Here is a 12,898-nt window from a genome sequence, read left to right as displayed (position 1 = left end):
CGCTAGGAGGCAAAAAGAATCTTGCCACAAGTGAAGTTTGGGAAAATCAATGCATTGCTTATTATTAAGGAACAATTTCACAAACTGCCCCTAAGATGTATGACAATACAGCTAGTTTTTTCCAAATTTCAAAGATTACATATACGTCCCCTATATGGTAGCTTTAAGGTTTCATTTGGTTTTTTATAATTTTTTTTTTATAATCTCCCACCCCTATCCATACCCTTCCTCACCCCTAACTGTTAGGTATATAATTTGAATCTTGAACCTGACAACGGAAAAGACTCTAGGAGCTCTTTCCTGGTCACTCTGACCCGACTCTAGTAGTTAGGTTTCATTTGATTGATACAAGCAGAAAAACCATATTAATATCCCAAAAATTGCCTATAAAGAGCTTTTTCAATTTTGTTTTAAATCAAGTTATTTAATAAATATAATTTTTTTTATTGTCTCAAACATTCTGCCTTATCTAAGGCTTAAATCACTTCATCCATATTCCTTTGGCCCAATGTACTATAGTACATTTATGTTTATAATTTTTTTGGAATTGAATTTTGGTGCGAGGACAAAAAAAGGAGAATCAATGCGAAGAATGAAAGATGAGCGAATTGAGGAGCATGATTAATATTGGAATTTGTTAGATGCAAAGATCGAGATTATTATGTGGATGGATCGATAGAAAAACTTGGATAGGTCGCAAAAGAAACGAGTCAAAGTTCTGAGGAAGAATTAACAATGGTGATGACCGAGTATTTAGTGACGGAGGAAGCTTACTGGCAGAACTTTCAAAGTTGTCCAAGGAATGAAGTTGTGCCCAGAGAATGAAAAGGACAAGTGTCAAACTCTGAACAGTAAAGTATTGGCTTAGCAAAAATAGTTCAAGGTAAAGAAACAGAAGCAAATACAATAAAAGTAGTGGGAACCTAGTAAGTACATTACTTTTCTCAGCCTGTCTCAGAAAATCTATCACTAGGTAATAGCTGTTCTGATAATTGCTGATGATCCAGTGGCTATATGTCTCCAGAGTATGCAGTAAAAGGTTTTTTCTAGGTGAAGTCAGATGTCTTTAGTTTTGGAGTAATTTTACTTGAAATTAATAGTGGCAAGAGAAATTCTGCTGGATTTTACCAGTCTGAAGGAGCCCTTAGTCTTCTAGGCTATGTAAGTGCATGAATTTTCCAAGCCTTGTCGTTGAATTTACTGATATTTAGACAGCTTTGGATTGTTATGACATGTTGATTCTAAAACTCTCTCAGGCATGGAGATTGTGGCAAGAAAGGAAATCAATCGATTTTGTTGACAAGAAAATACTGGAATCATGCAACGAAACTGAGGTTATCAAATGCATCAACATTGGCCTGCTGTGTGTACAGGATGACCCTAGTGAACGTCCCTCAATGTCTGACATTCTTATTATGCTCAGTAGCGAAACAACAGCTCTTCCAACTCCTAATCAACCAGCTTTTGTGGTGAGAAGACACACTTCCAAAACACCTGCTTTGTCCAGAAAAGAAAGAACTAACTCCATCAACGAGATAACTATCTCTGTGGAAGAAGGCCGATGAAGGCATTAACCGCATAGTTGCACTGTTCAGGGAATGAATTTGAACCTTTCCTGATCGCATTCCAATGCCACTGCCAATTTCGAGTCGTATAGAAGAACTGCAAGCTCTTCTGGTGACTGTTGAGAATGCCTGAAACTTTCAGTTAAAGACGTTCCCTTGGCAATGAGATATTTTAAATATTCAATTTTTAAGAGAGGAACTAGTATCTCATGTCTTTTCTCTTGTAGCTAACACGAATCAACACTAACACATTTCAGTTCTCGGAAAAGAAAAGGAGAAAAAAGCTGATATTCAAGTATTCTGACCTGATCAATGTGTGCATGTTGAAGACTAATCATTCTTGAAAGAAACTTCAACATTGATTCTCCATTTCCATCTTAGTCCCAACCGACTGGTATATGAAAATCTGGCGGGAAAAATTTCCAAACGGGAAAAATTCCGTGGATTGCAATTCCTGAGAATCCACTCATAGACTCATCTGGAGTAAAATTAAATATGATAGAAAGTGATGGAATTTGGTCATCCTTGATGGAAGAAACAACAGAATTTGGTCAACCAAATTTGCTGATCGCGCAATGAATCAAACTATTGCTACACTTTCAGACACAGGAAATCTTGTTCACCTGAAAAAAGGGAGTGAATCACATATTGAATGAAATTTTCAATCATCCATCAGATACTTCAATTTCAGAAATGAATGTTGAGCTGAATTCAAAAACACAGTCTAATAACTTTCCATAGCCAACAAGAAATCAAAGGATTGCACTTCCAAGGTGGTAGGCAGAAGGGTTCATTATACTTTGCTCGTCAAAACTATTACCATTGCTCATGATCCTGCATGTTGACATTTTCTTTTGTTCAAGTGAATATAGGAAACTTCAGCCGTAGCATGGATCAATTACACATCCTTCCTTACCATCCTACTCTACCTACCTTTTTGTTCCTTCTTTATTTTCCAGAGCAATAGCCTCCCATGCAATCCTCTTTCTGTTTCTTCAAGCCTATTTTGTATGCACTTGCAAGTTTTATCATACTGGTCTGTCCTCTGTCAGTCCATAACATTTCCCACCGTTGAACGAACCTGATATACCTATTTTCAAGCTCCTTTCATTGTTATAGCATGTCCACTCTCATTTCATATTATTTGCCTGTTACAACTAATTGGTTTTACCATATTTTTGCTTAGACATTACAGCTTAACAAATTATCGATTGACCAATCAAAACTGCCAGTTGGGCACCCTAATGCTTCGCATGAGCGTGGATGGACTCGAGGAGTGGCGGTCAGGGCCATCCCTCAAGTACCAGAATTGGATTGTGATTTTTTGCCGAAAAGTTTTTATGTTTTTTATGAACACATTTTTCAAATATTTTCTTTTATTTCACATACATCAAGTCGCTATAGTACATTTTTCAACAAAAATTCTTAAAAATAGCAATCCAAATAGGCCAAGTGCTCCCTTAGAAGATATATGAAAATGTTCTTCATAAATTTAAGCTTTCACCCCAGCAAAAACTTGATAACATTTTATGTTGTGTGCTTAGGTATTGATAGTAATATATTTGCCCCCTCAAAAGAAAATTTTTTTGGTTACGCTTATGTTGCATGAGCATACAAAATTAGTCATATATAAGAGGAAGCATTCAATAGAAGCTCCTTCTTTCGCTTCTTTGTAGATGCTGAAATTTTTCCCCGATTTGATATTCTTCTAATAATTTACACCTTGATTTATGTTCCCAACTCGAACTATGTTAAGCATATAATCAGATTGAATGAGTAGCCAAGATATGTAAACAGTTTAACTAATCAAGAAGCTGCAGGACAATTACCCGATACATCCCATTTGGTAGCTGGAGAGTTACATCACTACTCATCTCAAATTTTCTGCATTTCTTGAATTTAACCTACAAAAGCAGATGCCTATGATACAATCTTTTAGAGACAATGGGGCAAAAATAACTAAACAAAAAAAAAAAGAAATGAATCCATGATTTGAAGTTAGTCAATTTACACAATTATCAATCCATGTTTTTTTTTTTGGCTGGCTAAAAATGAAGATTCTCCAGGGGAGGGTTCTTACTTGTTAATGTCTTCTCCGCTGTTAGGCTCTAAAGCGAGAAGAGTGTGAGACGAGGTGGAAGGATTGAAAAAAAAAAAAAAAAGCCTAGTACTACTAGCAGGCAAAAAAAGAAATTGGTACCAGTAAAAAATTCAGCGAATTCTTTTTGTTAAACTCTGTCATATATTTATAATTGTTACATCTAATTTGATCAGAAATGCGGAAACAATACGTTTACTTTTACTACTTCCTGGCTAATATAACATCAAATTATAATAATTCTATAACCTTAACAACTAAATAATTAGTACTTACAGGAAGGACACTTAATAATTACTATCCTCAAGAAGAAAATCTTTTTGTTTTTTTCTGTTCTTTTCCTGTATCCAATTTAAGCATTTTTCTAGTACTCGCTTGCACCAAATATTTGGGTAAAAAGATAGTACTAGGAATTATCACAAAATATCATATTTATTGCCAGCTGCCTTAATGTGGACAAAGGAAAGTAAAGAGCACCTGTGGATCAAAGACCTTGACTTTTAAGGTCATGTGGCAAATTGACTGCCACTAATTCCCAGTCAGCTGTGCAAAGACTATTCTCTCGAGGTCATGGTCAATTGCAAGATCACATCTTTAATAAAAAGTTGAGAACGTTGACGAATTGAGCAAATGTCACAATCGTATACCTCATCTGAGGTCTTAGGTCGCAACTATGCATGAAGCACTGTAGTTACACGCTTTGTTTGGAACTTTGGATAGGATATTATTTTAAATAATTATTTTAATATTTTTTATTAAAAATTATATTTATAATGCAAGTGAAATTTTTTTTTTTTTTGAAAAAATAGGCAAGTATAAATACTTCTTCTCCTTCCTTCATTTGTTATTAAAAAAATTCTCCCCACTTGTTTCTTTTTTTTTTTTTTTTTGTCAAAATGTCATCATTCCCACTTATTTCTTTCACTAAATTGATTGTGGGAGGATATATCTGAGAGAAAGGTCTCGTACTTTTATGGGTTATTCAAGCAAGCAAATAAGAAGCAAGATTATCAAGTTAATCACAAGCAAGTGCAAGATTTTGCTTTTATACCTTAGCAACCAAAACTTTTGTTGAGTATTTAATACTGCAGCAGGTGACTGACACCTTCTCCTCATTCTTCGTCTTGCTTCGTGCAGAGATCAGTCCAATTCCCGAAATGGTGACTGTTACCACAGGGCCCTCAAATACAAGAAAGCTGCAGATCCTCGACGCCTAGGAAATGGCCGTCTGAATCTGTCCACCTATCCTGAGCCTCATAATTTGTATTTCGTATAATTTCACATAAGTTGATTTTTTTGTATAAATCAATAGAATTTCTGTATGAATTAGGTTTGATTTGATGTAAATCGGGTGTACTTTAGTGTACGCTGATTTATTATTATTTGGAATAAATTAGGTACATATTGGTATAAGCTAATTATTATCATTTAATATAAAGTCAAAGCAATTTAGTGTAAATATATTGAGAATAAATTATTAATTTACATCAACTGAAGTGAAATGGAACTTGTGAGGCCGGTTTTCCTTCGGATCACATGATGAATTGGAGAGTGATTTCCACCACCCGGTCTAAATACTTGCAGATCAGGTGTGAGATGTGTGCCTTTCTAATTGGACACATATATGACTTTCTATCCAGTGAGCAGTGGTTCTATTGTAGTCTAATTTCATTGTCAATTAACAAGACCGTCAAGCTGCTGGCACCTTTGCACACTTCTGGCGCATTTCTGCTTTATTCCTCTTAGTTCTTTTAACACTCATAAGCACTGCTACATCAAGTAAATCACATCCCAGACGTGAAAACAAGAATTGGCTTGAGGGGACCAGAAAAAGAGTACTCATTAGTAATGTAGGAAACGAGGTGGGGAAGAGAAGAGAAGGGGGAAGAGGAGGAAAGGGTGACAGGTGGCGAGGATAGTGGAGGTGCGGCGGCAATGACGGTGGTGAAGGGGGATGACGGCGAGGAAGGAGGAGTGGGAAGGTGAGGATAATTTTTAAAAATTTTAAAAATACTCTAAAAAATTTAAAATTTTTAGAAGTACCCAAGATGTGTTAGGCAAAGTGAAAACAAAAGAAAGAGAAAGCCATATGGAAATTTCAACACCAAAAAGAAAAGGAAGATAAAATGAAAAAAAAAGGACAAGAATATTAGAAAGAAAAAAAATTATACATAATTCGTAGGCAATGTTCAGGTTGCAAGTCTAATTCTGTGTCACGAGGAACTTATGTGGACATTTCAAAATCATAAAATAGCCAATTGTCTTTTCGCGAAACTACAGGAAATTTTTCTGCATTTTATCCAAAATAATATTTATAATTATGAGCCTAACTCGGAATGGAGCAAGAGACAAAGTTGCTTACAGCTTTAGAGATAGGGAGAAAAGAGTGATGCTAGAGGTGACAATTGGTCGAGTGAGTCCCAATATACATTTGCCATTAGATAAACAGTTTGATTGATCAAGAAGGAACAGGACACTGGACACAATACACGCTGTATTCATCGCTACAATTGACATTCATTTATCGAATCTTTAGAATTTAACCTACAAAATCAAGATCCAACTCCAAAGATGCAGCAAGAGGCTCACTTCAGTTCCTTACAAAAAGGATTTAAAAAAAATCTTAACAGCTCCTCTTAATTCTTATGGAATTTTACCACTTTTGCATTGAAGTCCTTCTCTTGGTCCCTCTAAGATCTTGATCTAATACTACTATATATTACTTCACTTGCTTTACTTTTGCCTTATAGAAAAATTTAATGTCTGCTCTTCGTAAGACTTGCACAATATTTACATTCAATATTGCGAGTTGCATTCCTTTCATATATTCTGGCTCTGCCACTATTGAAATCAAAACCCAAGGACTACTAGAAGGCAAAAAAAGAAATCTTGCTGCCAGTAACTTATGCAAGCAAAATTCAATCCATTCCTTTTCTTCAATCTCTTGCATATGTTTACAATCGCTATATTTAGTTTGATCACAAATGCTGAAGTAGTATATACTTATACTTATTTTTAGAAGCAAGTTTTGTCTAAAAAATTCAATGCCACTGCCACTTAATTAATTCAGATGTTCAATTTTTGGTTATCAAACACGTCTAAACATATTAAGATTTGAATCCATTAAGTTCAAGTGCTAAATTGGATTATCAAACAGGACTTATGATACATGGGATTGGGCTTAAATGAAATTAAACTCAACAATTTTCAATAAAAAATGGGCATGCTTGGTTATTACTTGGGAGTCCCGTGAGACCCAATCTATTGAATTTTTGTAACCAATAATTTTATTTCTAAACAATTTTTTTCTAAATAAACACAATTTCAAATTATGTATTTAATGCAAGTAAACTTTCAGGGCACATCACATCAATTTCTTTACCTCATTGGTTTTTTTCCCCTACTTTTAATATCTTTAATCTAATTTTTTTCCTTATGAGAAAATTCTCTCTCTCTTTTTTTTTATCTGCCATCACCATCATCTTTGATTGTCTTAACCTTGGCTCTGTTTTCTCTCATTCTATGTTGTAGCAATAGGCTTTTCCCGTTTCCGTTGCTTACAGATGCTATAACCTATTATGTTCTCACCTGCTTTTCATCATATGAGTGAATATCATGAGTTGACTCCCTTTGACGCTCAAGTTTTTAATGGGATGAAATTTTTTTCCCTTTTGATTGTTGCTAATGTGGGTAAATTATTTGAAGATATTAGTTTGTCCCTATTGTTTTCCCTTAATACTATAAGTAGAATACATTGAGACTAAAATAAAATAAAAAAAAAGAAATAAGTCTAGCTAGTTGGTATAACACCAAAAATATATAATAACGGTAAAAAATTTTTTTAATTGGTGATTAGAAGCACCTTGTTTAGTAACTTATATTGGCCTATCAAATTAGTATATTTATTAATTTTTTGAGTCCAATAATTCAAGGTAAAGACTAAAACGAAATTCGACAAAAAAAATATTTATTTTGAGAAATAGTTGCATGAGGAATAAAGAGGAGTATAGACTTTTTGTTCCTGTCCATCTACCCCATTTGCCATTTCTAATAATGCCCAATGCCATCTCCACTCTTTCAACTTTGGACGTGAACAGAAATTAATTGTGAAATGGTAACTATTGCAGGAAGAAGACTTTGCATTATGCAATACATTCGGAGAATATTCTTTTCCTTCTTACCACGTCTAATTATTTGTTCCGTACTCCAATAATGTGGGCAAAGAATGGCAAAGATCACGTGCATGAAAGACCATGGATGGCTTGATATAAAAGGTCACAAATTAAATCCTAGTAAATTTCTAGCTGCTTTCTGACAAAAAATGTAAGTGGCTTTTGACAAGTGAATTGGCAAGTGGGTTGCACCTAACTTTTTGTTGCTACCCAATGTATTATCGAGTACTTTAACCAAATGTAAAAAGTAATTCTATCGAGGGTTATTAGGATTTGGGAATTGCAACACCGGGTATTCCACTAAAATTTTAAGAATGGGGGCAAAACACTTGTCCCTAGTAAACAATTTTTCATTATAAATTAGTCACTTAAATTAATTAATAAGTACATCCATGGTTACTTTATCGATTATTGCTCTTAATCTATAAAATAATCAGAACATATGTTAAAATGCAAGGATATATTTGTCCATTACGAGTATTTTTTGTCAAAATTATTTTGTGGATTAAGAGCAGTAATTGATGAAATGGCCATGAGTGTGATAATTAGTTAGTTTAGTGGTTAATTTATGATGAAAAATTGCTTGATAGTCAAAAATCAATACGAATAGTAGTTTAATAGTTATTGAGATTTTTTGTCCTGAGAATGGTGATGAATTTAACAATATAGAAGACAGTTCTATTTTGTGAACCCAATTTACTTTTGGCTCTACAAATTTGAGAACTGCACAGATTTATGGTTTCACCAACCTTACAAATGCTGTCATACTCGTCCTGATTTGAAAGTTAGAATAATCGCTCAATAAACTTATTGAAGATTCAGCGCATACTGGTCTCCAACTCTCCATATATCTCACGTTGCCTGCATAACATGGTCCCATCAAAACAGCAATTCCTCCGTTGTTCAGAGAGATTAATTTTCTGTTTAGTCCATTAAACGGCCAACACTTGTTAATCTGCAAAACCATATGCAACCTGCCGGCATCTCTCTGAGTTTCTTGTTACTTGTAGTACTGGAGACTAGCAACTTCCAATCATGTGTGGCAAGAGACACCATCACTTCTAACAGTTTATTGCCAGATGATGGCACAACTATTATATCCGCTGGGAAAGGATTTGAACTGGGCTTCTTCGATCCTGAAGATAACATTAATACTGGAAGATACGTAGGCATATGGTATTACAACTTGAGTCCAAGAACAGTTGTATGGGTTGCCAACAGAGATGCACCGTTACCATATGTACCTGGAAACTTTTCCATAGGTGAAGATGGCAATCTCAAGTTGGTGGATAAGATGGGAACTTCATATTTCAATACTACGCTTGAAAGATCTAGTCCTGTTAACAGGATCCTGAAGCTGCTGGATTCTGGGAATTTGGTACTGATTGATGGGAGCTCAGGAAATATCCTATGGCAAAGCTTTGCCGAACCAACTGATACTTTTCTTCCTGGCATGACGATGGATGGAGGTTTGAAGTTGGTTTCCTGGATGGATATTGGCAATCCTGCAACTGGGAGCTTCACATTTGAGCAAGATCAAGAAAATAGGCTGCCCAAGATCATGAAGGGAAAAACAGCACCGCACTGGAAAAGTGATCAATCAGGTTCCGTTGAACTGCCTTACTTTGTGGCCTTCTTCTTATCGAATTTTAGCCGTAGTGTTGATCAGGCTACTTATAAATCTTCCAGTGCATATTCTTCAAAAAATCCTGGTTCAGCAAATACTAGCTTAAACTACTCGGATGAACTAGAATCTTATGCAAATACTAGGTTATTGATGAATTCCTCTGGAGAGATACAATTTTACCGTTGGGAACAGGATGGATGGTCATTGATGTGGAAGGAGCCCCATGATGCGTGTAGTGTCTATAACCCTTGTGGTAATTATGGTAGCTGTAATCTCAAAAGTGGGGGTTTGAATTGTGATATTCTGCCAGGATTCAAGCCCGTCTTTCCTGATGCTTGGAAAACTGGAGATTTTAGTGGCGGTTGTGAAAGGAAGTTGGATATATGCAATATGCCCTCCAAACCAGACACATTCTTGAATTTGAAGTTGATGAAAGTGAGGAAACCGGACATCCTATATGCTGCGGACAGGGAGGATACGTGCAGACAGGAGTACTGTCTCAGCGGTTGTGCATGCCAGGCATACTATTATGCTGGATTTGACAATCGAAGTCGAAATAATGGTGATGGCATGGTTCGAAGTCTCGGCCGAGACCGAGACGACTCGGCCGAGTCGTCACCGTCTCGGCCCCTACCGATACGATACCGTGACGAAACGATACCGAAATACTTGACTCGCCGAGAAATCGGCCGAGACGTCACCGCGACGGATTGACTCGGCCGAGTCACACCGAGTCACTCCGAGTTATCTCGAGTCAAGACGAGAAATTAGCCGAGTTACACCGTGACGGATTGACTCGGCCATTTCTTTTGCTATTTTTTATTATTTTTGTTTAACATACTTTTTTTATATTATTAACAATTTTTAGAATATTAAATACTTTAAAATTTGCGTCTCACCGAGACCGCGACCGATATGCCGAGACCGATGTGGAACGTTCCGGGCCGCGACCGTGACCGCGACCACGACTTTGAACCATGGGTGATGGATCTAGTTGCTTGATTTGGACTTCTGAACTTACTAATTTACAGGAGTATGTTGATGGTGGCCACAATCTCTCAATTCGTGTACCAGTTTCTGCTATAGGTAACCCTTTCCTTGACATAATTCTTTAACATATTGCATCAACATACGATCTATTGGAGGTAAAGTTTTTTGCATTACTTTGTTCTGTTTAGCAGAAGGGACAAGCTCAAAACGTGAAAATCCACCAATATCAGGGAATCGTGTCACTGTGATTATTGTTACCACAGTGATTGCTGTAGTTTTACTTGCTGGCACCTTAACCTGCTCCTTTTACAGGAGGATCATAGCAAAAAGAAAAGGTGTCAATGTGGCAAACGACCCTAATTACGCAACCATTTTTTGCACTCTGGTTCAAACATTTTCCAAGGTAGATATAAATCTAACTTGTGCTTAACTTTTGTCCCTGTCAGAGACTGAAAAAAGCATTCCAGGGAATCCCATGCCTTACTTGGACGACAGTGAAAGACAAGCTGCAGAAATGGTTGATGAGGATGATAAATTCATCGATGTACCCTATTTCAGTCTGGAAAGCATACTAGCTGCTACAAATAACTTCTCAGACACAAATAAACTTGGAAGAGGAGGATTTGGCCCAGTTTACAAGGTAACTATACATCTTGTGCGTGTTATCACTCCAATTTCTACTAGCCTGTGCTCCATCAAACACTAGCTTCAATTGGTAACTCTTGCAGGGAATCTTCCCTGAAGAAAAAGAAATTGCAGTAAAGAGGTTGTCAAGCCACTCTGGTCAAGGCATGGAGGAATTTCGAAATGAAGTTGTGTTGATTGCTAAACTACAACATCGGAACCTAGTTAGACTCTTGGGCTACTGCATCAAGGGACCTGAAAAAATTCTTCTGTATGAATACATGCCAAATAAAAGCTTAGACACCTTTATATTTGGTTAGTGTTCGAAGCTTTTGTTTGACTTCGTTTCCATTTAGTTCAAGTCGACTACGTAACTTCCTTCCTTTTGGAGTCATCAAGTCCAACCAAATGTAATTTTAGATACCGCCCTTTTATTGCTAGACTATCCCCTAAATTGTTTTACCACTTTGTAAAGATGAAGGACGCTGCATCTTATTGGACTGGAACATGAGATTCAACATCATTCTGGGAATAGCACGGGGACTTCTTTATCTTCACCAGGATTCAAGGTTGAGGATAATTCACAGAGATTTGAAAACAAGCAACATTCTATTAGATGAAGAGATGAATCCCAAAATTTCAGATTTTGGCTTGGCAAGAATAGTTCAAGGCAAAGAAACAGAAGCAAATACAATAAAAGTAGTTGGAACCTAGTAAGTTCCTTGCGTTTCTCAGCCTGTCTCATGAAATTTATTGTTAGGTTATTGCTGTTCTCATGATTGCTCGTGATGCAGTGGCTATATGTCTCCAGAGTATGCAATCGAAGGTTTATTCTCAGTGAAGTCAGATGTATTTAGTTTTGGAGTAATTATACTTGAGATTGTTAGTGGTAAGAGAAACACTTCCGGATTTTATCGGTCTGAAGAAGTCTTGAGTCTTTTAGGCTATGTGAGTGTATGCATTTCTCAAATCTTGCATCTCTACTGAGATTTTGAAAGTTTTGGTTTGACATGAGGTGTTTATTTTAAAACTCTTTCAGGCTTGGAGATTGTGGCAAGAAAGGAAAGCATTGGATTTAGTAGACAAGAAGTTACTGGAATCATGCAATGGAACAGAAGTCATGAAGAGCATAAACATTGGTCTCTTATGTGTACAAGATGATCCCAGTGATCGTCCCACCATGTCTAATGTTCTTATTATGCTCAGTAGCGAAACAACTACTCTTCCAAGTCCGAATCAACCAGCTTTTGTAGGAAGAAGACGCACTTCTAGTACATCTGCATCTTTGTCTAGTAAGGCAGAAACAATCTCCATCAACGAGATGACTATCTCTGCAGAAGACGGCCGATGAAGGCGTTGATTGTTTCATTGTATAGTCCAGAAAAATGAAGTTGTACTATCTCGAAGGCATTCGCTGGCTTTGCTATCTTGAGTCCGATAGAGGAACTCCAAGCGCGTTTGTATAGGTCACTACGTTACGAAAACAGAATGTAAGGGATAGATTACTACGTATATAGTGTTTTCAATGCCATGTATAGGATCCACGATAATTTGTTCTATAGTTATTTTTTGAAAAAAGTGAGTTACATTACGAAAAAAATATCTTGTGAAATTGGACAAAAATTGACATAATTTTGTTAAAAGTTAGTTACATCGTGAAAAAAGTGAATTACATCTTATGAAATTGGATAAAAATCGGTACAAATGATTGACATGACAACCGTTGTGCCCCAAGTCCTATTACATTACATCTATTTTATGCAACATTTTAATTACCTCCATCATTTGTATATCTAACTTCTACACATTCCACTATTGACTG

At 36.3% G+C, this 12,898-nt stretch overlaps 1 protein-coding gene across 1 annotated transcript; it reads left to right on the top strand.

The window, feature by feature from the left end:
* The first annotated feature begins 8,462 nt into the window (after positions 1–8,462).
* Positions 8,463–12,633, top strand: LOC113689468 (G-type lectin S-receptor-like serine/threonine-protein kinase At4g03230). The gene is made up of 7 exons (XM_072050090.1): positions 8,463–10,171; positions 10,563–10,787; positions 10,899–11,092; positions 11,181–11,391; positions 11,552–11,789; positions 11,871–12,024; positions 12,116–12,633. The coding sequence occupies exons 1-7, from the start codon at positions 8,803–8,805 to the stop codon at positions 12,425–12,427; spliced, it is 2,703 nt and encodes a 900-aa protein (XP_071906191.1). The 5' UTR covers positions 8,463–8,802; the 3' UTR covers positions 12,428–12,633.
* The last annotated feature ends 265 nt before the right edge of the window (positions 12,634–12,898 follow it).

Source organism: Coffea arabica, chromosome 5c, assembly GCF_036785885.1.
Source record: "Coffea arabica cultivar ET-39 chromosome 5c, Coffea Arabica ET-39 HiFi, whole genome shotgun sequence".
Taxonomy (NCBI): Eukaryota; Viridiplantae; Streptophyta; class Magnoliopsida; order Gentianales; family Rubiaceae; genus Coffea; species Coffea arabica.
This window is presented reverse-complemented; position numbering and strand designations above follow the sequence as displayed.